Source organism: Metarhizium robertsii, assembly GCF_000187425.2.
Source record: "Metarhizium robertsii ARSEF 23 chromosome Unknown MAA_Scf_14, whole genome shotgun sequence".
Lineage (NCBI taxonomy): Eukaryota > Fungi > Ascomycota > Sordariomycetes > Hypocreales > Clavicipitaceae > Metarhizium > Metarhizium robertsii.
Genome location: NW_011942154.1, coordinates 168,257 through 192,673, shown reverse-complemented (window position 1 = coordinate 192,673; position 24,417 = coordinate 168,257). Strand labels below are relative to the sequence as shown.

At 50.9% G+C, this 24,417-nt stretch overlaps 9 protein-coding genes across 9 annotated transcripts; 3 read left to right on the top strand and 6 right to left on the bottom strand.

Moving 5' to 3' along the window:
- Positions 1-256: 256 nt before the first annotated feature.
- MAA_07531 (glycoside hydrolase family 92) lies at positions 257-2,991 on the bottom strand (the record flags this gene model as incomplete). The annotated part of the gene is made up of 6 exons (XM_007825529.2): positions 257-1,311; positions 1,380-1,683; positions 1,731-2,546; positions 2,601-2,641; positions 2,707-2,808; positions 2,862-2,991. The coding sequence occupies 6 exons, from the start codon at positions 2,989-2,991 to the stop codon at positions 257-259; spliced, it is 2,448 nt and encodes an 815-aa protein (XP_007823720.2).
- Positions 2,992-4,671: 1,680 nt separating this feature from the next.
- On the bottom strand, positions 4,672-4,949 carry MAA_11699 (uncharacterized protein; the record flags this gene model as incomplete). Its single annotated transcript, XM_011412614.1, has 2 exons — positions 4,672-4,689; positions 4,737-4,949. 2 exons carry the CDS (start codon positions 4,947-4,949, stop codon positions 4,672-4,674), a joined length of 231 nt encoding a protein of 76 aa, XP_011410916.1.
- A 1,649-nt stretch (positions 4,950-6,598) lies between these two features.
- On the bottom strand, positions 6,599-8,414 carry MAA_11698 (uncharacterized protein; the record flags this gene model as incomplete). Its single annotated transcript, XM_011412613.1, has 5 exons — positions 6,599-6,786; positions 6,850-7,339; positions 7,402-7,726; positions 7,806-7,994; positions 8,074-8,414. 5 exons carry the CDS (start codon positions 8,412-8,414, stop codon positions 6,599-6,601), a joined length of 1,533 nt encoding a protein of 510 aa, XP_011410915.1.
- Positions 8,415-9,116: 702 nt separating this feature from the next.
- Positions 9,117-10,559, bottom strand: MAA_07530 (Cytochrome P450 CYP5327B1; the record flags this gene model as incomplete). Its single annotated transcript, XM_007825528.1, has 2 exons — positions 9,117-10,011; positions 10,096-10,559. The coding sequence occupies 2 exons, from the start codon at positions 10,557-10,559 to the stop codon at positions 9,117-9,119; spliced, it is 1,359 nt and encodes a 452-aa protein (XP_007823719.1).
- A 2,819-nt stretch (positions 10,560-13,378) lies between these two features.
- MAA_07529 (GPCR, PTH11-type) lies at positions 13,379-14,399 on the top strand (the record flags this gene model as incomplete). Its single annotated transcript, XM_007825527.2, has 5 exons — positions 13,379-13,607; positions 13,702-13,721; positions 13,779-13,815; positions 13,879-13,955; positions 14,013-14,399. The coding sequence occupies 5 exons, from the start codon at positions 13,379-13,381 to the stop codon at positions 14,397-14,399; spliced, it is 750 nt and encodes a 249-aa protein (XP_007823718.2).
- A 1,093-nt stretch (positions 14,400-15,492) lies between these two features.
- Positions 15,493-16,167, top strand: MAA_07528 (Oxoglutarate/iron-dependent oxygenase; the record flags this gene model as incomplete). Its single annotated transcript, XM_007825526.1, has 1 exon — positions 15,493-16,167. One exon carries the CDS (start codon positions 15,493-15,495, stop codon positions 16,165-16,167), a length of 675 nt encoding a protein of 224 aa, XP_007823717.1.
- Positions 16,168-16,617: 450 nt separating this feature from the next.
- Positions 16,618-17,861, bottom strand: MAA_07527 (candidapepsin-4 precursor; the record flags this gene model as incomplete). Its single annotated transcript, XM_007825525.1, has 3 exons — positions 16,618-16,859; positions 16,926-17,234; positions 17,396-17,861. 3 exons carry the CDS (start codon positions 17,859-17,861, stop codon positions 16,618-16,620), a joined length of 1,017 nt encoding a protein of 338 aa, XP_007823716.1.
- Positions 17,862-20,183: 2,322 nt separating this feature from the next.
- On the bottom strand, positions 20,184-21,731 carry MAA_07526 (Major facilitator superfamily domain protein; the record flags this gene model as incomplete). The annotated part of the gene is made up of 1 exon (XM_007825524.1): positions 20,184-21,731. The coding sequence occupies one exon, from the start codon at positions 21,729-21,731 to the stop codon at positions 20,184-20,186; it is 1,548 nt and encodes a 515-aa protein (XP_007823715.1).
- Positions 21,732-23,454: 1,723 nt separating this feature from the next.
- On the top strand, positions 23,455-24,021 carry MAA_07525 (redoxin family protein; the record flags this gene model as incomplete). The annotated part of the gene is made up of 1 exon (XM_007825523.1): positions 23,455-24,021. One exon carries the CDS (start codon positions 23,455-23,457, stop codon positions 24,019-24,021), a length of 567 nt encoding a protein of 188 aa, XP_007823714.1.
- Positions 24,022-24,417: the final 396 nt, after the last annotated feature.

The window sequence follows — 24,417 nt, the reverse complement described above, 5'->3', positions numbered from 1 at the left end:
AGAATGGCGGCATCACCGGCGGCGTTTTTGAGTCTAGGGGGAGGCCAGTACGGCCAGGTTGTCACCGGCGACAGGCATTGAATATTCCTTTGAAGCATCCCGTGTAACAGCAATTGGAGGCGCATGCCCGGAAACATGACGAAACATTCAAAACAGCGCCAGGTCATGTATGTAGTGTGCTCACGTCCATGAAGCATGTGTATACATTGAGTCAGACCTCGATTACAAGTGCCGCTTGTGCGGCTACATGGCCCCATCATTCTCCTAACTTCCAGAAGTGCGTAGATGCACTTGGTGGAATGTCATTTTCCCCCGACCCCCAATGACTCTGTGACGGCCCCAGGGTCAGCTCCAGCACGCCGCCGCCGCTGAAAAAGTCATGAGTGATCCACGACTTGGTATACGGCCTGCCATTCAGCCTTGCGCTCTGTATATATATATTCTTGTGCCCTTGATCAAAGTTGATGTTCCTGATGGTTGCCGACTTGCCCGTCCCGGGGTGGTGAATGGTGACTTGTGGGAAGAACGGAGGGATAATGAGGTACACGTCCTGGCCGCTCATCGGGTAGAGACCCATCATGGACAATGCGGTGAAGCTGCCCATGGCGCCCGAGTCGTCGTTCCCAGGGATGCCGGCCAGGGAATCATTAAAGGCACTGGGTATATACCTGCGTGCGTATTGCGAGGACAGGCCCGGCTTCCCGACATAGTGAAACAGGTACAGGAGGAGATAGGACTGTTCGTCCCCAATGTAAAACAGGCCCGGGGTGTTGTGCAAAAACTCCAGCCGGCGGACAAACTCGCCCGTGCCACCGAGCATCGTGATGAGGGTCGCCTGGTCGTGGGGAACTTGGAACGTGTAAAGCCACGACCCGCCCTCGTACGTCTCGTGTCCGCCTGGGTTCAGATAACAAGAGGTGAAGTTGAAGAGAGCCGTGCAAATGGCCGGGTCCTGATGGCCAAAGCTGCCGTTTAGATACCTGGGCTGCAGGAATCCCTGGAACCCGCTGTCCACGAGGCCAGCCGGATCCTGGCTTCCCGTCGTGTTGAGTCTCGAGCGAGAGGTAGGGTCAAACATGTTTCTCCAATTGGATGAACGCTCCAGATACTTCTCCGCGTCAGCCGTCTTGTTCATGTCTCTGGCCATTTCCGCGATGCAGAAATCATTGTACGAGTACTCGACGGTCCGGGAAATGGACCGCGTAAAAATGCCGACACCGTACGGATCAAAGTCGTCGGTAGGAATGTAGCCCAGCGTTTTCCAACTATGCAGCCCGCCCCTTCCTTCCACTGTCCAAATGGGAGGCTCATCTGCAGAAGCCCGTGAGCAACGACGTCCAATGCGGCAAATGATGGACATTTTCCCAATACGCACTCACCTTCGGCGTCTGACACGACGGCCTCGTAGCCGGTTTCCCAATCGATGCCGTCCCCGAGCCCTTTGAGGTAGGAATCGGCCAGGACGTTGTCGGCGTTGCTTCCGCCCTGGGTGAAGCCCTTGCAAAGCGACATGCGGCAGTCGGGAAGCTTGCCCTCGTGGCGATACACGTCAATCAGCGCGCGAACCATGCGCGCCTGCGCACGCGGATCGACCAACGTGAGCAACGGGTGTGTGCTCCTGAAGCTGTCCCAGATACAATAATACGAGTCAAAGTAGGGCTCGTCGCTCGCCCACAGCGGGTTCTCTCCTACATTGTCCGGGCACTGGTTAGCAGGCGGCAGACTCGCACCGGCGCAGGGGGAGACTTGCCGGTGTAGTCCTGGGGAGACAGCATCGCGCGATAGATGCCGCTCCAAAAGGTTCTCTGTAGCGATTTCGAAACCCCGGTGCTGTTTACCCTGACAGTATCCAATTTGCTCCGCCATGCTGTTTCCGCCGCCCGCCTCACGCGGGTGAAGTCAAAATCGGGTATTTCGGCCTCGGCATTGTCGCACGCTCGCTGTGTGCTGATGAAGGACAGGCCGACTCTGGCCTGAACCTGGTTCGACTTTGGCGCATGGAACTGGACCCAAGCGCCGCCCGGTACTGTATTCCCGTCCGTCGGGAGCTGAAGCGACTTCGGCTCCGTCCCGGCACGGTTGTTCATAAAGACGCCCGTATCACGGATCCGGGCACCGTCAAAGTCGGCGCAAAAGTACGCATTGTACGTGCCGATGCCGAAGGAGGGATTGAACGTTCCAAACCCCGTGATTCTTCCCGACTGCGCATCTACAGAGATACTTCCGTTGCTTCTCGAGTCTGCGAGGTCCGTCAGGTCCGCCAGGATCAGGGGACTATATGGCATCTTGGGCGTCGCATTTCCGCTGCTCTTGGTGGGCGTGCCGTCGGTCGGAAAGGTGAATCTGTACAAGGCCGCGTGGCTGGTGACGGTCATTTCCACATGCACCGACGTGTTCATCGTGACGGCAAAATAGCCCGGTCTCGCCCGGACGGTGCCATTGACCCTCTGCGAAGCCCGTGCCGCCTTGGGGAAGTAGCAGTTGTTCAGGACGTCCCCGTCGCACCCGGTCTGAGGAAACAGGGGGAAATTGCCTAGAGAGGCGCCCTACACGGAATCAGTGAATGGGTGCCTTCTCATCGACGACGCGGTGCAACCTACTCCGCCTGTTCCGCTGTCATGCATGTGCGAGAAGCCGGTGACTACGAGTGGCCTTTATTAGTACAGCAGGCAACAGTGCCGCAATACTTGGTGTCTTCTTGCTTACTCTCGCCGTCGTTGGACGTGAATCCGCCCTGGAGTTCCTTGTTCACATCCGCAACTGCCTTTGCCATTCCGTAGGGCAGGCTGGCGCCGGGAAAGACGTGGCCTGGGACTTGGTCAGCCGGGACCGAGCGTGGAATCGCGTCGCGCGGATCGTACCTCCGTTGGCAGTACCGATGAGAGGGTCGACAAGGTCCAAGACATCGAAGCGTGTATGATTCGGTGTTGTGCTGGCGAGGGCAACCAGGACGGCGTGGGAAATGAACAGTAAAAAGTAGAGCAAAGCCATGGCGAGACTGTGAGATACGCAGGGCAAGATGGGAACGACGGATGGAAAATAGCCTTTACAGTCCCAGTGGTATCAATATTTCTCGAGGCCGCACCAGCGCTGACCGGCTCGCAATGTTGCAAGTAGTCTCACTCGCGACTGCCTCTGTTTATATTCATCTGGGAGTCGGCGTCTCCAGACGCAACATGTGGGGTATTGTTGCATTCCATGCTGGCTGTTTTGCTGCAAGGCCGGGGCTCGTATAAATGTTTGCATGGCCGTGCCGATCCCTCGATTTTGCCAAATATCGTCGTTGCATTGCGCACCATACCCCTCACGAGTTCGCCTTGAGCATCGCGTCTCGTCCAACATGCGGGGTGACACGGCATGGTGGTAAAATTGGCTGTTGAGACATTTCTTGTCTTTGTGAAAGACACCCGTCTTGTACTCATGGTGGTGTCGTAGATTGCTGGCCGTGATTTGTCGGGGTCTGCGGGTGTGACCTTGTGTGTCGGTGGATGATTGAGTTTCGTGTCGCGGCATCACCGCCAGTTGCATCAACGGGTAGCAAGTATTGCTTGCGGCCGGTCCGCGTGTGTCCAAGAGGGATTTATTGAGAGGAAAGTCATGATGATGTGTTGATGCATGTTCATGTTGATCAAAGAGGAGAGAGTGTTGAAGACGAAGCCCATGGCTCTACGTACGACGCCTCGCAGCCTTTCAGTCAGGCAATGAACAACCGGACGTTGTCACCCATGTGCGAAGTGGCAGAGTTAGCGGCAAGCGACCTCGCGTCGTGCCGTGACGTTGTTTCATCGGGTTCGCGGTGGTGAATGACATCATTGATGGATACATTTAGCCTTACAAACTAATCTAGATGGAAGCTGAGTTGGTCGAGGGTGTGGCCAGCAACAAGCCAAACAGCGACTGCAGCGCGTAGCTAGGATGATGGAGTGAACCGACATGTCAGCATCCATGCAGCTCGTTGGTTAATATCGATGACGGGAAAGAGGAATACCTACTTTCAGCCCACCACCTGGGGACCAGAACATGTCGCCTCTGGCCGTAGACGTCAAAATGACGCAGAAAGAGCAGCACGTAAAGCCTACCGCACTGCCCATGGGCTCTGTTATAACTTATTGGTGCCACTCCGATAAACACCAGACCGCTCCCTTGATTGCGATACCGTACTACGGAATCAGGGAACAGCGTAGTCTCCGGCCGAAGCGGCACGAGTGCTCATTAGGGAAAACGGATAGCTCAAGTAATAAGCCACCTCTGGCATTATTATAGTATCGGCAGATTTATCCCAGCAATTGCGTCGAGATTGTTGGAATTATTTTTTAGGCATGACAAATGCACTCGGCTTATCGAGGACTCCATCTTGCAACCCCCAAAGGCTTCGAGTCTAGTTAAATACATGTATGCCAGGTGCTGCCAAGCAACTAGGCGACTTTTGGGTGTCTCATGCATTCACTGGGCGCTATAATAGAGCTGTATAGAATATTGACAGTTTATTCCATTTTATCCCTTTAGAATAGTTCGGTAGTACAGCAATGTGCTGATATAAAAGGTCTTGGACGCTTGTCGTCAATACACAGCTTATTAATAAAAAAAAGTTCCTTGTACCCATGAAGCACATCTAAATACACGCAGCACTATTCTTGTCGTTCCCAAGCCCGGGCTCGAGGATCTTGTCTGTTACTGGAACTGACCACACTAAAACGCTTAGCTACTGTATTATGAATGGGAGGTATAATACTTACAAACTTGGTTGCAGCCTCAGCCGCACCATTCATTTGCATAAGTTGCCGGCAGGCTTCTCGGTTCGCCTTCTCAAGATTGAAATTCGGAGTTTCGTCAGGGCGCGGTAGGAGATTATCAACAGGCGGCAACTCTTGGGGCGGCGCATCGACGTCGAGTGGCCTAGCCGCAACTAGTCCAATAAACAAAGTTACTAGGGGAACTGAAATCTTCATTTTTTCTTCTTTGGTTCGAAATTAGATAAATAGTATCAAGATTTTGATATAAAGGATGCGAGGTAAAACGAATTATAAGTAGTAGAGGGAGACAAGGTGCTTTGGTTAAAGGCGGTAGTGGCTCTCTTTATACTTGCCCATGGAGACTGCAAGGCATTTATAATGTTATATTCTCTAATAATATGGTAGTCGCGCACTTGTAAGAGGTATTATTTTATTGCGTTACAGTCCAAGGTATTCTGCGACCATGAGAGTCCCTTGGCATTCATGCGCATTGTTCTAGACGCGAGTCATGACTCTTGGCCGACAGAATCCGCGTGGAGTGTAGTGGTCTGGTTTATTATTTATGTCGCAAGGGGTCACTCATGACTAGTATTGACGTATTACACCTCATATCTCACGAGGTGTGCCAAGACTAGTAGGGTTACCGGAACAAGGGCTAATAATTAATTGATTAATATATTGATATATACTACCTAGCTTATGATTAATTAAATAATATAAATTACCAGCTTCAAGTAACCCTTGGCATTATGCTATCTGTAAAACCTGGAGGTTTTATGCTATCCCTATAACTTATAACATGAAGCCATTTCCGATATGAGCTGTACTAATTTTATCTAAATACGTAGCTTGGCTAGAGTCCCCGTACTAGAGGGAGTATTAAAGCAGAAATTACCAAACACACAGAGCCCAGTTCGTGTTTATTTAATCACAGGATGCCTAATTATCTATCTAATTCCATCTAAAATCCCCCCAGCCCTGGGCGCGGTCGCTCTCGTCTCCTGCATGACAACCGCATGACTAGGACTTCGGCTGTCTGCACACCATTCTCTTTCCAATGCTATGTAAATCCCCAAGAACCTTGTCAAAACCTCGGCGGTACATCGCATCCATGAGCGCCTCAGTATGATTAGATTTTCAGAACATGGCGCCTCCCGGGCTTCCCAACGATGTGGACTTGGCAGGGACTATGGTACCATAGAAGTTGAAGCCAGCAGGGCCAATTTATTCAAAACGTGTCGCTTATATAAAGTCATATCCCATCGAGCTCAATATTGGACCTCCTTGTGAGACCCAGTCTGACCGTTTTGTGTGGCCAGTCATCTGCCTCGGCGCCTCTCCTTTGACTCTTCTGGTGTCACTCTTTTGATGCGACTAAAGTCCCGGCGGCCATTACATCTTATGTCTCACAGTAAAATCCATCCACAGCCCCACATGGCATGAATAGAAAGGAAGAAAATTAGCATATGAGTATTTACTCAATCAAAACCCTTTCTCCCAATGCGTGTAAATTATGGAAGCACAGGCAAGCGCTTGTTGTGACTTTATGAGCAGAAAGTAGGCATTACCGCACTCATCTGGACACGGACCCCATTGTCCAGTTGCTGATGTTTTATAATTGCCGGTTTCTAACAACTTTTCAAGACCCAGATCATTTGTTTCATATTCCCGTCTCGCCACTTCGTCGTCTTCCATAGAGAAGTGATGGATGGTTCTATAATCAATATCCGAACTCTTAAACTCAGCAGCCATGGAACGATGTACGCAGGGTTAAGAATCTGTATGTCCCTGCTAGCTGCGGGTAGCTTCCATATACAGCCTAAATACCTAATGCTAGAACGTAATAGTAAATCATAGAACTCCTACTACTCGCGTGGCCTGTATCGTATATAGACTGTCCCTTTGGGCTTTTTCAATCGGTATTCGTTTCTATCCACTAGCGGCAATGGCTCTCTCAACTTACAACCTTTCCCATCTGAAGGCTCAAACTCGAAGTGAGCAAGGAGGTGAGCAATAACCATACTGATCTCCAGCTTAGCAAGTCTCATTCCGGCTACACACGCTAGTTAGGGCTTAACTTATCACAAACAAGAACATAATATAGAGGAACACCTACGGCAAAGATGGCGTCCCGATCCCCAGCCGACGTACGTATGGGGTTCTGGTTCTTCCAAGCCACTCTTCCGGACGAGATAGCGCTCTGGATTGAAACCGTAGGGATCGGGATATAGCCCTGGATCCATATGCACGTTGTCTATGAGGAAGCATGCATAAGCGCCATCTGGGATAACTTCACTTGTTTGCCCAATAGAGACCGCACTCCCGCTAGCGTTCTTCCTAACCATAGCACCCGGCATAGCAAGGCGGACCGTTTCTCGAATAGCCGCCATAATCACGGGAAAACTCCCTTCCCATTCCTCGAGCGACAGTTTCCCTAGAATGCTGTCGGCGGATTGGCTCGAGGTTCCTCGCTTCTGGGCGATTACGCCGTGCACTTCGGCTCGACATTTAGCCTGCCATTCCGGACTATGGGCGAGAAACACGGTCAACCACGATGCGGAACACCCCTCTGTCGTAATACCGGATGAAAGAATGCTAAACGTGAACTACCAGTGCGAGTCAGGGCAACTGCTAATAAAAGGGCCCTGCCACGATGCCAAGAACTCACTCTAATAGCATCCTTGTCCTGGTCTAGCACAAACTGGACAGCATCGTCTCGTCGTTTGCCTGCTTTCCTCTGCTGAACCACCTCTGTGATCCCCCTCCATAGTAAGGCTCCGTAAAACAGTTTCTTTAGGTGCGTGTAAGTTACAAGGCCGGGAAAGACAATCCGTGCCCTGCTGCAGTTATTCTCAAACTTGTAGAAGCACGAGATGATATGATTCATTAATTTTTCATCTTCGGCCCACTCTGATACACCAATAACTCGCATAATTAACTTGGAGGTAAGGAAATACACGCTCTCGAATGGGTTCATGACCCGCCAGTTCGGACTAGAGTTGGTTGGGTCAGCGGGATGCAACCCGCCAATTCAGCGTGGTAGAATAAAAATGCAGGCAAAAAAGCACGTACCGGGATTCCGAAGGAGTGGAAAGGAGGAGATTTCGACAGAATAGGTGAATGTCGTCTGTAAGTACTGATATTTTACTGGCCAACATGGCTGGTCGAGTCAGAGGTAAAAGGGACTTGATGAAGTCCTGGGCGGCAGAGTCCTCTAGGTCGTCGTTGGCCGAGACTAGGCCTACCAAAAGCTCGATAGCACTGGGAAACATGTTCAACAAATTAGCGGGCATAGCCAGTAACCACATGTGCAAGGACAGATAGTGTCAACACTCCGTACCCTTGGGAAACACTGAGATTCTTGCTTTCGAAGAAGGTCCTACGTCCTTGCAAGCTTCCCAGGTTGACAATGTGCTTGCTGCCGATGAAGAAGCTGAAATTTCCATTAGTGACAAGGCCTTGTCCCTCAGCAAGCATATCTCGCCGCCTCCTGAAAAACGGAAGAGCGGAGCCAAGCAGGGGAAGATGATACGCAGCCCAATGCTTCGGGGAGCCGTTGGGAAGTGCGAGGATTAGCTTAGCATCCAGACTGAGACGGACAAGCAGAATAAACGAAAGAATGGTAATGACAGCAATTAGCCATGTACATGGCGCAAAAAGAGCTTCGACTAGTTGCTTCATGGCTACCGTTATATCCTAGAAGATAATCTGTCGGCGAAGGATGGAGTTGGTTTGAGGAGATGCGAGACCAATAGGTAAACAGGGGCCACATACATTAAGAACAAGTTGGCCCGTTACCTAACGCAGCAGTCCAGCCTGCTACGCAGCGTTTGAACGCATAAGCGGCACGGTGGTAGTGGTAGCAAGAATATGACACATCAGGCATACTCGTATGTAAGTACGGGAGGAGCTAAGCAAGCCAGGCCACAGTACCTGGATAGCTGGGTATCAAACTTGGCATCTCACGTCAGATGTTTCCCCGTGCAACCCTCCCTCCCGAAGTGGAAAAGAAGGTTACTATTTGGACGGGATGTCGATGCGTAAGGTCTTGTTGGGGACCAGAGGATGTTAGATGACTGCGCGGCGGGTCTCTGGGATGACAACGGGGTCAACCTAATAACATTGTTGTATTCCCTCCTGTTCTTTTCATCTTCTAATCCCTCATTGGGCTGCGATTTGACTACTACGCCCCAGCTCAACGAGTCCGGTAGTTATAACGATATCGCTCTAGCGCAACGCCCCATGGACAGGCTCTCCAAGACATTGACCACATATTTGAGACAGTACATGTATGCAGCCAACGTCGCCTTGTCCTCGAGCAGCCTTCTTCCCCCTGTTTGCCCAACGAGCACCAGACGGCAAGGTGCGGCGTCGTTGTCAATCTCACACATTGGTGCAAAAGTCGACTCGCCAAGTCTGCTCACCAGTCGGCGAAATCTCTACTTCCAGGTCCGCATCTGGCATCAAGAACCCCGTGGCGATGCCCAACCCAAACGACTTTTCTGCCTTGATGCAGCTCCAACCCCCCCTGACCGGCCGAATGTTGGCTCGCAGGACGAGCATCGCCGCAAAGACGAGCAGCTGGCCTCGCGCAAAGTGCCTCCCGGGACACTGCGTGGAACCGCCGCCAAAAATGCGCAGTACAGACGAGCTTGCCGACCTGACACCCTGCCCTCCCGGTCGGAGGAATCGGCGGTGATTGAACCTGTTGCAATCGAGGCCCCAGAGTGCCGGGGCGAAGTGTTGCACAGCATTGGGTGCGAATACCAGGCTCCCCTTCTTGAGCAAGTACTGCGAGTCCAGGAACTGGTCCTGCAGGACGCTGCGCACCATGCCGGTGCCGATGCCGCGGAAGCGCAAGACTTCTTGCACGGTAGACTGTAGTATCGGGCAGCAAGACCTTACACGGGCGACATGGATTGTGCGCACGCCGTCGGCGCCGACTCGCACGGCGCCCGCGAGCTCCTCTCGGAGGTCTTGGAGGACGCCATGGTCCGAGAAGATGTGGTAGACGAGCCAGAAGAAACCCGGTATGGTGTTGTTGAGGAGCGCCAAGCACGCTCCGAGCTCGCCTCGTGCCGTGTCCGTCAGCGGCATTCCCGACTCGGTGTTGTGCCTCAGCCGGGCGAGCACAGCACCGGAGCCGCCGAGGTGGTGGTTTTCTTTGAAGTAGCAGAGAAATCTCTGGGCAAGAAATTCACGGGCTTGCACACTCTGCCTAGCGAATATGCTGGGGAAGAAGCCGCAGACCAGGACGGGCAGTCCTGCCACAAATTTTCTAGCCTCGTTTCAGTATTCGGCCCATGGACTCGGTACGCATGTTGACATGAATATAATGACAAGCTGATAAACCTTCACTTACAGCCATGCTTGCTCCACAAAGGGGTCTTGAAAGGGGTTGGCGCCGCCATACTCGCCATAGGTTCCCGCCATGGTGATCTCGTGGCCGGTCCACGCCAACAGTTGGACCGACCTCGGGCTCCCTGGAGTGAGCTGCTCATCTAGCGATAGTGACATTGTATGGAAAGACCTCTTGAACATGGCATCGAGAGTTGCACTTCCTGGAGCCAAAACGGGACGCACCGTCTTGCGGAACGAGGCGAAGTGGTTCTGAGTGCGGCCAGGATCACGGGCCATGATCTCGTTTGTGGTTTTGCTCGTACCCAGAACGGCCGCTGCGGCCTTGGACTCGACTGCTGCGAAGGAGATGGTCCGAGTCCTGCGCTCAATGATCGGGATCAACGAGTTGGCGTTGACCACGTACAGCCGCCATCCAGGCAAACGTAGTGTATAAATGGGGTGGCCATGCTCATTTCTTTCCTCCATGGTCAGCGCCTATGTCGCAGAGTAACTCTCATCTACGTGGCAAACAGTATGCCGGGTGGGCTACACGGGATACTTACCGTGTGCGAGTGAAGAATGTGAGCCTCCACTTGATGGCTGCAAATACTGGGCCGAGATACGGCACAGAGTCAAGGAGCAGGGGAGGCTCTTTTGGATCCTGACTTTTACGTAACACGACCGACGCCGAGATATAAATTGCCATTAAGGCCAAGACAGGGATAACCATGTAGAGAAGCATGGTAAATATCTCTAGAACACGGCAACGATGACAAGAGGAGTTCTGAGGGTTATCTAAATCTGTAAGATTCGAAAGAGATACGAGAGCATGTCGACAAGTTATCAGGAGTGGACATTGAATTATACAAGTTCACATATTCCCTCACTTCACGCCAAGTCCCGTGGAGGTGGTATGACAAACCAACACTCTTATACCATGTTTCAATTAGACAACCTTGAATGAAGGCCGGCTGTGTAAAGCTAGCCCCCTGCCCTCTCAAATTACTCACTTGATGGGTCAGTTTGTCTAGTTTTGCGATATATGTAGATTACAAAGCGCCATCCTACATACACGGCGGTGCAACATATTCTTGTATGCGTGTGCGTCGTGCGCAGATGAAAGGATATGATGCCTTTGTTCAACTCCACCTGTGCGTGCATGTAGTTGTACATGTACAACCCCAGCAAAAGCCTTGGGGCCCATGGGAGAGACTTGCTTGCCCGAACTATCAAGGCTGCGTCGTAGTCTCTACATGCTATGTAGGTGAGATGCCAGATACCATCAAGTTGAGGCTTCAGGGCTGTCCGGGGGCGTATGCATGCATGCAAAGATATGGGGTAACGGATAACTACGAGGATAGTGACAGGAGAGGGCCCCAAAATTCGTATAAAAATACATGCATCGTTCCAAGAGACGTGACAAGCGTTTGTCCGCCTTGTCAGATCTTCTCTGGCCACCCTCCACAACTCACCACCCCTTATAAGAGGCTCGCCTCACCTTCATCGTCATGCCATCGACGGGCTTCGACGTCCCCTGCCTTGTCCGCGCCATCGCTCGGTTGACCAATCATGGATTGACAGCATAATTTCAACGCTTGTGCCAATACTACTCTGTATAGCTCCTCCATCAGCCGGTACCTGGGTTGGCCGCCCTCATCCAGCGCCACCGCGCCCAAGCCCACCTTGACCAAGTCATGCCGACGGGCGAGGCGACCAATGCAGTGATAACTCGCCCCTCAATGTTAGCCAGCTCTTGGCCGATGCATTTCCGCGGGCTTCGCCAATGCAAAGAGAGTCGAGACGTTGTCGAAATATCAGGCCCTTGTATAGCATCTCCGACACGAAAGTGACCGTAGAATTGGCGCCGTTGGATAAAAACTGCCCGTTGGTCCCAATCTTTGCAAGATACCAGACATTCTTCTCCTGTCGATGTGGTCAAATGGGATATACCTCCAAGTCCCTACATACGTAGGTACATGTAGGTACTTGAGCACCAAAACAGGCTGGGATTCCTGGCCCTCAGGCTTTTTCCCTTCAACTTGACTCGATTTTAGCAGAGTACATGTATTAACAGATACAGCTGACAGTGCCATCGCTTCCAGGTAGGCTGGGTCCATGTTTCACTCCGCATTTCCTCACTGCATTCAAAAGTTTCAACATTTAATGCACATGGGGTCACATTGCCGCCTGTGCTAGTCGACCAAAGTGGTCCAGATGTCAGCAGGAAAACGGTCAATCCGTCCGGACAGGCTGTACGACTGCGGACCCGAACGTTATCACCGTAGGTAAAATGCACATGTGGATAGGTGCCTCTTTCCTCAATATGTACTCTGACAAGTGCTCGAGCACAGGAATCCGTACTTGGTCTTCCATTGAAGAGCCCTCGTGGCCTTTGGCGTGTCGATCATCACTGTCGTCGTTCAGCTTACGGGTCATGCCTTGACCTGTCCTACGCTTTGCCTTCAGTTGGGGCCTAACTATGGAAAGGCAAGGGGTCTCCAGTAAAGGTTCCTTTATTCTTTTAAACACGCTTGCCCATATTTCTGTGGCGAGATACTTCGCAGACTGCGGTTTACCGAGCCCTAAGCAAATGATTGACCCTTGAGGAGCCAGGCTATAGAAGCCAACAATAAAGGATCCTTCAACAGCCATGTATATTGCAGCGCTAATCATAGCCATATTTTGAGGTGACGAATAGCTTCAGAACTACAGCCAAGGCCCCATCAGAAGACACTCCGAAGCTACGAAGCAACCCTTTGTTTTTGGTTGTCCTCGTCTTGTGCAAGTGAACTATGAGTTGTCTATATAGAAATCAGACGGCAGAATAATGCAATCACTTAGACTGAATGATCGGGTTGCATACACCTCATACCCTCAAAATATATATTCTGATATTCCATGTATCACAACGAGCATGTACAACGCAACATCATGTAACGGCGGCCTCTGAGCAAGCCAGAACATGGTTCCATCGTAAGATACCAATAGCTGACGGAGGTTTCACTACTTAAAAAAGGGAAGCTTGCAGATGATCGACCTGACAAACCAGAAGCACAACTTGGCAGTATATAGGCAACTGAGACATGCGTTAACGCCACGCAAGGCAGAATAATAAGCACGGCCTCTCCGACAACTCGGCTTGGGGTCCCGCCTGATTCCCTCTTCTCGCCTCTACAAAAGTCTACACGTGCCAGACGCGAGTGGCGAGGACTTCCGTAGAGCTGAATAAATTCACGTCTTGCACAAGTAACGCATCAAAGTTCCCAGACTATTCCTTATTCCCCGCGAAGCCTCGGCGGGCGGTAATGCCTTCCATCGCAAGCAATCCCTTGGCTGAGGTTGAGGCGGTTGACATCTGGACCACTCCATTCTTGCGCCCTCCCCCCGGAGTCACGCCAAACTTTATCAATCCCGCCTCTAGGGGCCCAATGGTCCGGGCAGTAATGTTCTCAATACTTCCTATCATGGTCTTATTCGTAGGATTCCGTATCTACACCCGGTTGCGTTTGACACAGTCGGTCGGCGTTGACGATTGTATGTAGCCATGTCCCTGGAGCTTGACAGACATAAGCCCGGCTGTTTATATATCTCTATATATTGACACTTGCAAGGCTAATATTTCTTCTAGATCTCTGCCTCTTATCTGCAGTAAGTGCCGCCGAAGCCTACTGCGGATATTCTCTTCATGCCAACCCTCTCTCTCAGGCCACCGTCATCGCATTTTCAGGGCTTATGGTATCTTGTGCGTCTTCACAAATTGATCAACCCTCCACCGGCTCAAGTATACTCACTTGAATTCGCACAGACATGGACAACCCAGAAGGCAGACATGGCTGGGACATTCCACTTGGAGAAGTTGTTAATAACCACTACTGGATAGAGGTAGGGTCAGGCTTTATACTATTCACCTGAGCGTCCACTGATATACCATGGTGACAGGCAACCTTTGCTGCACTTCTTATATACACCTTGAGCAACATGTTTACCAAACTGACTCTCCTCACGCTATATCATCGTATTTTTAAGCGTGCTGTCTGGTCGCTCAGGGCTATTTGGCTCGGCATTATAACTGTTGTCCTCTCTAGCCTCGCTGCTTTCGCCGGATACATCGGCCTCTGTGTTCGTTTTGGCCAGCCAATTTGGGAAACAATGCGAGAGGTACAGTGCTCTAACCAAGTCCTGTCAATCTACAAGTTTCATGGATGGTATGGCCTCATCTCAGATGTTTATATTTTAGCAATACCATTGTGGCTTGTTTGGGACCTCAACTTGCCGCCGAGGCGCAAAGCTGCCGTGTTGGGTGTCTTCTCGACAGGGCTGGCGTAAGCTCTATGCCCTTCCTCTGTTATGAAATTATGCCACGTCTACCTCCAAGGCTGTACTAAGAAAGAATTCCAGGGCATGTGCCATTTCCGCTGCGTCCTTGGCCCAGAGACATACTCTCGTCGGTGAAAACGCGGATAGGACGTGGGAAAATAGTCTCAACTATATTTATGCGTACGACTTCCACGATAGCTAGGTAGTTCTTGTCGTTACTCTAGGCAACATATACGCTGATACCATCTTTTCATAGAACTCTCGAGCTTTGCATTGGTCTTATTTGTAGCTGCATGCCCGTTATTCCGTCGATACTGAAAAAGTTAATGGCAAATTTGGCCGCGACGTAAGCACTATTTAACGCTTACCCTAATCTTGTGTCTAGTTACTTCGAGATCAAGACTCTATCGCGATCTGCGTGGTGACTTTCTAGGACAAATGCAAAGCTAATTGTGGTGTCCGGTCACTTTAGGTGGAAATCTGTCCTCAAATGCCCTGCTCAGCTACTTACGCGAAATCACAAGCAGGAAAGCTTGTCCGAGCCTACAGTCAGGGAGCAGCTACCCATGGTTCCTACAGGGACTATATCAGGACTGCGAACGTTCATCCAAAGGATATATCACTCTAGCAGTCAAAGTACGGGTACCGCCACGAGGGTAGAGACTTTTAATACGAGTAGCAGTTTCGGTGGTGATTATCATGAGCAGCTAAGGCAAATACGTGCAGGATACTAGGCACGAGCTGGTAGCCTACTATATATACAACATACATATAAAGTATAGGGTAGCTAGAGCTAGGTAGTAGCAAAAAGTAGGTATAGATATAGATGTATTAAAAAACTCAACCTTGCCTTTAAATGCGGTTATATAAGAGGTCACTTAGGGACTAAGCAATTTTTTAGTAATTAACAAACCCGCGAGGAGTATAGGCGTGCTTTTAAGCCACCCGGTGGCGGGATTTCGGGGACAGTCCCAAATGATTACATAATCATGTGAGGTGTGGTGGAAGGAATTTTACCGGAACCACATCACACTCGACCTCAGTCGACACATCATCGATGACAAGGAAACTCATTTTTGATGATTGAATATTGTAGCTCAGCATGGGGGAACTTCCTTCTGAACCTCCGGGGCTTCTGATGGAACAAGACTTCATTTCGCCCGAAGCCGAACGTGAACTGTTAAAGGTTTTCGCACATCTCGAGTGGCCAACATTGCCCGGTCGCCGGTCTCTTCACTACGGCTACACCTTCAGTTACAAGACGTTTGGGATTGACCACGATGTCCCCTTCAGAGCGTTTCCCGACTGGCTAGTCCCGCTGCTGCCGCAGAGAGAGAACAGGCAGCCCGACCAGGTGTGCTTGCAGCATTACCCCCCCGGGGCCGGGATCCCGCCTCACGTCGACACACACAGCGCATACGACCAGCTCTATTCGCTGTCGCTGGGCTCCCCGGTGTGCATGCAATTTCGCGACGGCGACTCGGGCCACAAGGTCGAGGTGGACTTGCGGCCGAGGAGCCTGCTACAGCTCGGTGGCGATTCACGATTGCACTGGACGCATGGTATAAGAGCCCGCAAGACGGACACGCTGCCTGATGGAACGGTACGGCCGAGGCAGGATCGCTGGAGCATCACGTATCGGTGGTTGCGGGAAGGGGCCACGTGTGAATGCGGAAATGAAAAGCTGTGTGATACTGCGCAAAGCCGACGGGGCATCGAAAGAGCATACAGATGGCAGAAGACGAGTGCTGACGACGCTGGAAATAAGACGCCATAGGATAATTCGTGTCGCCGACACCATTTCAAAGTTCTGTGTGGGTGAAGGTGGCGGAAATGTTGACGACGCAGCTCTTTGGGCCAGGTTAGGTTGCGTAGACCCCAGTGAAGTTTGTGACGGAGCTAAGATATATACCGGTCTCGTGGAGAGGTCTTGCTCGTATATAACGCCGCATATAGAATGCAAAGAGTCATTCATCCCTACGCGACTCGGCCGCAGAAACGATTACGGAAATGGGCCCCGTTTTCAAGAGGAATAAAGTTAAACGTCTTGTTATTGGATTCAATGTAGGACAAAGACTCTTTATTGTATCTAATAGAATCTGCTATATACTATAGAGTATAGAAGGGATAGAGGCAGAACCTTCTTCGTGACATGGAAGGAACTCCTCTTCTCGCGGTACACTAGTCATCTTTTCCCTACTTGGTCTCCTCTGCATTTATACGGTGCTCAGGCATCTCGAATATCAGCCTCTTCGAGGACCGGGGTCGTATTTGGAGGCTCGTCCGTTGGTGCGTTAGAGTCCGGAGCCTCTTCCTTACACTCGCCGATTACCGCATCGTCTGGCATTTTACCATCAATAGCCACAAGGTTCGAGCCACAATCCGCCCCTCGAGCGACGTAGACGTTTTTATTATCTGGATCATAGACAACCAGAGACCTGCGTAAAAAGTGTCCGCCAATCCAAAGGTCTAAGTAACAAAACCAAAAGAGTTAGTGTGAGGTTCATTCTCCTAGTAGTACGGGGGTTTTCTCACCAGCAGCATCACCATTCCAGCCTTGAACAGCCAATTGGCAAGTTTTGCCATTGTCAATTCGGCTCCAAAGTAAATCCGAAAGAGGGATCGAAATGACCGTCTTATCACTCATCTTGAAATCAAACGAAGCTTTGGCGTCGACTACATCGCATCCGAACTCGAGAACTCGGGGCTTGAGTTTAAAATTCGCCCCCGTCCTGGGCATAAGGAGTCTCCCCAGTGCCCCAGAAACCCCGAAAGCTGGGGCTCCGGAATCTATGCCCATAGTTAACGGCTTGCCGTTTTCAAGGTCCCCTTTGTCCAGCACGACTGCACTATTACCAGTACCGTTGTTGAATAGTACAGATTGGACTTCGACAATATATCTGTCAAACATAGGTTAGAAATGTGTTGGGATGCGTGTAGGGTTTTCTTTTTCATATTTACTGGCTCGTTGTCCCTGTATGGGATGGAGTAAATAATGCCCTTACCTTCAAAAGAGACTTTATCAGTAACCATATTATAAGTAACACGCTCGCCTGAACCATAACTAGCCCCATCCTCTTTGTTCAAGTCTTGCAAAGACTGGCTTTGTTTTTGATCAAAATAAACAGACGGACCATTCCCGCGAGTATCGCCAGGCTTTAAACCGAGTAGCCAAAACTTGGACGATCCGGTGTCTGGTTCTAAGATGACCTTTTGCGGCGGTGTCCCGACGTCTAAAACGATGCCTACAGCCGTGACTGCTCTCTCTCCATCATATTTGAAATAGTCAAGGGGAGTCGAGAATCCACGCTTCTCAATATCTCTGGCATCGACTTCTTTTGCGAAGTGGACCAAAGGTAGGTGCAGGATGCCATTCTGGCCGGCGGCATTCTTTGTGCCCTCTTGGCCATCTACAGGCGCGGCCAACGCCTGAGACGCAAACAACAAGAACAAAGTTTTGAATACACCCATGGTAAAAGAATGAATTTCTGATCCTCTCTTGGCTTTAAAGCTGTAGACAGTCAAATAAAAGGTGTGATGTGAAGTTGAGAATAAAGGTAGACATTGTCTGCATCATGGTGCCTTTTTATAAAATTCTGTTTGCATGTTGTCGTATGACCACTTGGCTTCCACGAAACACCTGGCATCATGCCATGTCAAGCAACTGGTGATGAACAAGATGGAATGTAATGCCAAGGGGTGAAGGACGGTGCCATTGTATGAGTCGCGATGCCATTTGTGGCTAGGCAAGGTTATCACGTTTCAGCACGACATGGTTTTAAGCTTAACCTTGAAGGCATGAATAAATGAACAACCATCAATGCCACGGTTCAAAGACTTATAAACCATGAATATGCTGATTTTAGTCCCTTGCACCTGGTAGCAACTCCCAACGCCACAAACGTCTCTGGCTTGCTCGTACGAGAGTTCATCCGGGTACACCACGGCCGCTCCAATACAAGTGGCATCAAAGCAGGTCGCTGAGATGGATTGTTACACGGTTGGCACACAACAAAGGGCGTTGGGCCAACAAACAAAGGTTACACAACAAAGGCAACGGTCACGAGGCCCGAAGTCGGTCACAAGCGAGGGCTGCCTCAAGCACATAGCCCTCACCGACTTCCTGTATTTATAGGGGCCTTTAGTCCCTCAAAGCCTCGTGCCAATCTAAGGACCTTTGATAACCCAAAGTCGATTATTATAGATTGAATTGAACCCTCTGTTCCAAGCCCAGTTACCCTGCCCTTGTCACATGGAGGTTGAGCACAGTTGTTCTAGGGGTAAGAAAAGCGGCCGAGAATGACTCGACACCCTGCGGCGAGCTCTGGCATGTTGTGGCCTGCGGCCGAGGTTCACGATGCTACACGGGAGTGGCGTAAGCTATAATTTTCCATGAACCAGGTACCAAGGAGTCTGGTATTTTCCCGTTGACCAATCAAAGCCTAGGGGACGCTCCTATTATATCATGTTCAAGATGCAAAGCGGGAAGCTGCATCCTGGCTTATTGCTTGCCAACGTGCCGGAAACTCTGCTCAGCCACCAAGTTCATGCCTAATTAGATGCCACGTGCAAGAGCTCCACGCGCTATTCATCCCGACTGTCAACAGGTCCCCACTTCAGAGTATAACCCCTCAATGTTTAATTAACTACCCGTGACTTCACAAGGGGATATATAGCCAATAAAAAGCACTGGTTAATTAAGGAAGGTGGGGGGAGAAAGTACCTGTTTTTTTCCAGGAAAAAGTAAGCTAGGCAGTGTACCTTACTACTACCCTTACTAGGACCCCACTAAATCGTCTAGCAAGCCCTGACTTCAGCAGCTGGATCGCTGATATAGCAGGGCCCCTATGCTCTCTTAGCCTCTATTAACCCTCAAGTGCTGTGAGGTCACGGGTGGTTAATCAAACAGGGGTTATACTGTATACATCTCATCACGTGCCGGTTGATGCGGGTTTGGCTTACGAGCGTCAAGATCAACGCAGGCCGCTCCTGCTTGAAGTTTGGTTTCAGGGTGGAGGCGGTGTTCGAGTCGTGGGCGACAGTTTTCGAGTCGTGGGTGACGGTGTTCGAGTCGTGGGCGACGGTCGTTCGGAATTAAGAGGAACCACGTAATCGAGATTGCGGGCCTTAATAAATCGGATGATATAGTACCAGACATTGCGGAGGACCAGTCGAACCGGCCTATCCGGTCTGGCCATAGTCTGGAGCCACTTTCTGGCCCCTAGATCTGGCTGGGATGTATAAAGGTCTGGTTATTTCGACACTGAGACAACAGCCAGACGTATCGGGTACATGACGCGACTAAGGGATGGACCAAGTTCAGGCACGGCATTGCGCGGCTTGGCAGGCAAAAGTTCCCGTCGTAGCTCCCAAGGTGTATCGACTCTCTCTAGTCTGGTCCTTTTGGCCAATCGTAGGCTAGCACTGGAAGTTGTTAGATACGCGGCGGGTCTCTTGGATCACGACAGATCCCACCTACCAGATAAGTAACGTTGGATGTGGCACGAGTAATAAGTCAAGCCAAAGCACACTTGACCCTAGCGGCAAACGCGGGAAACTACTGCCGCAATTACCGCCATGTCCGCTGTATCCCACGAACAGCGAGCGATATGGAGTATCACAGAGAAAGGTAATGAGGGGAAAAAGTCACCGAGAAAGCGTATCTCTTTGATTATGCAAAGGTGTAGCCTTTTAAACGTCAAGTTCAAGATCTAGATTTCATAACATGTAGCATTGTATCTGGCCCCTGAAAAAGGATCGAAAGTTGTGGTGCAATTTGCTATCAAGACTAGTCTAGGCCATACCAGCGCTCTTATGGTGCAGAGCATGATTGAATTTAAAGAAAACGTACGGGAGAGGTGTCAAGATGATGCTAATGCACCCCAGTAATGTTAATGTCCAATGCCCTCCAAGATTTTCGTAGAGAGGGATTCCGGCCACTGTCATGGCAGCTGCAGCGAGGTACCGAGCCAGGTAAGTGAAAGCCATTGCTGACGCCGCAAATTGGGCATACACATCAATGACATACATGGAGATGCCGATAAAAATGCCAGTGATGCTATAGCCAAAGAGAAGTGAAGCTGCAAGTGGTGACCATATGGAAACGGTGGGGAAAGCAGTCCAACCCATCCAGAACAGAGATACAGGTAGGCCTGGGGCTGCCAACATGGCAAACCAAAGTCTCCCGGCTGGGTTTACATGTAGCGTCCCTTGGTTCGTTTGTTTCGTCTCGTGTAGAACTTTTCGATGCACAATTGGCCCCAGAACCGCCGAGCACACCGCACCAAGTGAGATGCCCGCCAGTAACACGAACGTCATTTCGTGCGACAGGCCATATGTTGCCTGAAACAAGATTGGGTAGCCGTCGAAAAAGGTAAATAGAACGGCGTATACGAAAGAAAGATAGAGGGATGCAAGCTTAATAGTCAGCTCATTCCAGGCCATGGTAAATGGTCGGATACAAGCCATTTTCAGACGATGAGGCAGTGCCAGGTCTTCAAGTTCATGCTGTGCGTGATAGCCTTGATCTCCCGTCATTTCTCGCAGGTGCTTTGCTTTCCAAGATAAGAGAACCGGCGCGTATGTTTCTGGCTGGAATGCAACCAAGACCAAAAGGACAGTTGCACTGAATATGAGTGCGATCCATTCAGCCCACCTCCACATATGGTGCTGAGACGAGTTGGAAATCCATGCTGAGAATACCGGGCCCAGAGCCGGCGTACCGAAACCGACGACCGTAAAGAACAAAAAGGGATATATCCTGTCTTTGGGCGCCCACAGGTCCGAAATCGTTCCCCCGGAGCACACAAGCGGTGCTGCGCCGGAAAACCCTGCCATGAATCGGAAGAGGAGGCGAGGTACAATATGCGGCGACAATGCCGAGGCCATCAACCAGATACACATGGATAGTAGTGTGACTGCGTACGTTCCCGACCTGCCCAGGACCTCGGAAAACGGTCCTGAGACCAGTGCGCCTACTCCCATGCCGGCTAGAAACAGCGCAACCGAAAGCGACTCTACCATTTCAGAGATGCTAAACTCGTGCATGGCAAGTTGTCTGATGGGTGCTTCGATTGGTGCGCAGACTCCTACCAGCAGAGCGAGAAGGGATACGAGGATAGTAGCCAGCCATTTTTGCCCCGTGGCCCAGTTGCGAGGGTTTCCGTCGTCGTCGGGTCCATCCCAGCCAACAATCAACACACGGCGACTATTCGGAGTATCGATCTCGGTCTGTTGCTCCATGTCCTCAAGAGGGAAAGGGCAGCTCCCATCTTGCAGGGTGTGGTCGAGTTGACGCTTTACTCGCTGGCCAATGGCCCGATATTGCAAAAAGGTCGCCATAGAAGCGGGAAAGTGCCAGCAAAAGAATGGAAATAGAGACTGCGAAGAACTTTGGAAGTGGTAGAAGCCTCCTCTTGCGGCACCTTTTTGTTGTGGAAGATGCTTGAATAAGCCATTGGCGTCTGCTTGGAATACGCAAGAACAGACCTACCTGCATAGTTCCGTTTTCCGTCTATTCGACGCTAGGTCCTAGCATAGGCCGAACAGTCGGCCGAAATGAGCCTACCGGGTGGTATTAAACACCCAAAATCTGTGCTGCATTTAGGTTGGATCTTGATAGTGGAACTGCTGTGACTCAAAGATGACAAGGTCGCATCAAATCAGCTATTCGCGGCATGCACGGTCATCTGTCATGGTCCGGAACCAGTTCACACGGATCAATCATATGCCCTTGGACTTTGGCACCTCCCAAACCAGTCACCGCGGTCACCGGGGAAAGAGCATGCCCGGCGTTTGATGGCAACCATCAACATCATTTTATTCCGTGCACACTTGGCCAGGATCTCGGGCCGAGAGGAATCAAGCGTCATATACTTGTGGGGAATAATTGTACAGTTGGGTGGTTCTCTCGAAATCCTTTCAAGAAAACACAAAGTTACTTGTGTCACTTGTTTTGACTAATATGAGTACGTACATTTAGAAAGGGATTCATTTATTCAAGGCAGTGAAAGCTACTCAAGGTCTCTTATAGTTTTCTGGCGAGCTTCTCATGGCGCCAAACCCAGGGCGGTTGGATTATCTCTGTAGCCTCATGGCTGCTGGCGGTCTCAAAACTTATCAATCGTGACAAGCAGTATTGATACATAGTCACGACCGGCTCGGCTTCCCACATTGGTTGTTCCTTGGGCGGTAGTGCCGCTGATGACCAAAAACATCCAAAGGCATCTAGAGGTGAGCAGGCATGGAGTCATCAATACATCAATCGATCAATACGTATGTACTTGACGCCCTCCCAGTGGAGGTCGTTATACTATACGGGACCCGCACCGGCGCATTACCGGAGCATGCACCCAGCTGTACGGCACACGATCAAGCCACACGCCGCCCACCTTTCTGATCTCTACATCTCCGCATCTCCGGCACTGAAGTTATGTTTAGTTGCGCAGGCTCAAGGCCGATGATGCGTGTTGATCAATGCTCTTGTCTTGTCTTTTCGGGCGGAGAGAGTCTTCCCTCGCCGCCCAACCTGGTGGGGCCGGACCGGATGACGCTACATGGACATGAAATCCGCAAGATCACACATGTGCATGCAGCCGTCTGTTCTTGGCCCCAACAATCCATGACTACCCCGGCATTCGATCTAGGGCAATCTCCCCTATAGCCAAGCAGGAAGCGATGTAGCCATTGGCGGAAAATTGTGGCACCCAAGAGAAAAGTATATTGGGGGCCTTTGCCCGCGGGGAATGCAATTTTGGAGAACCGTCTGTGCACACGTCCAACACCCTCGGATTGTAGCCCGTGCCGAATAATCGGCCCCGGGAGTAGCAGGACGTGAGTCACCATTTTCCCTCTCCGGGCCAGGCTTGCCCGTCTACCGCTGACCACGCCATCCCGTCGAATCGGCCAGTGGGGGCGACAACGACTGGGAACCTCGGATATATAAGACTCGCCTCGGTTCCTTTCCTCTGGTCATCGCGACCGTGACCTGATATATTGCCTTTGTGGTGTTGAATCTGGACCAGGACGCATGAGTACCACTGCTAGGGCAGGTGAATCGGACAACATGATGCCAACGTTGCCGTCTGGTCTACCCGAACCAGTCGACGATGGAGCTTGCAACCACTTGACAGGGCTCACCCTCCCCCGCATCAGTCTTCCGACTACGAATACCTCGGCCGTCCAAGTTGACCTGTCTGCTCTCGACGGGTTGACAATCGTCTTCTGTTATCCTCGCTCTGCCGCAGCGGGAGAATCCGTTCCCCCGGACTGGGACGCCATCCCAGGAGCACGCGGCTGCACGCCTCAAGCCTGTTCCTTTCGCGACAATGCGGGCGCATTATATGCCTCCGGAGTCAAATTCCTGTTTGGGCTGTCTACCCAGGGCTCCGAGACACAGAGTGAGTTCCATGACAGGACTCATCTGCCATATGACCTCCTGAGTGATGAGAAGCTGCAATTCGCGGAGGCTCTCAAGCTTCCTCTATTTGAATGGAAAGGTCAAACTCTGATAAAGCGGTTGACCCTGGCGATATCCAAGGGCAAGATTATCAAGTTTTGGTATCCGGTGTTTCCTCCTGATCAAAATGTATTCGCTGTTTTGGAATGGCTAAAGGGGGAAGTTGAGAAATAACTTGGCATGCGGACTGGAATCGAGACGAGGGCTATGGACGGTGATTTTTGTTGCCCTCGCGAGCGTGGATTTGGTGCCATGTAGTTTCTAGTCGCCAAGGACGGCTGCTGGCTCTTCTCGGCAGGTTGGCAGGTGTGAGAGAACCAGACGTTTAAAAAGCAGCAGGCTGTTTGTATGAACGAGTTAAACTAGAGAGTAATTGTTTCTGCAAGTCTCATGTAACTTGAAACGTTTCATTGGGTAGGCTGCCAAGTCTATACGGAGTTGACTGACGCCAGACCGGAGGGAGATATAAGGCACGGCACCCGCCAGACTTGGGTATAGGGTCTGGTAGCCGACGTTACATTCGGCACTGAGAGATTGATTCGTGTTTCAGGCATTTGTTTTCGTATTATT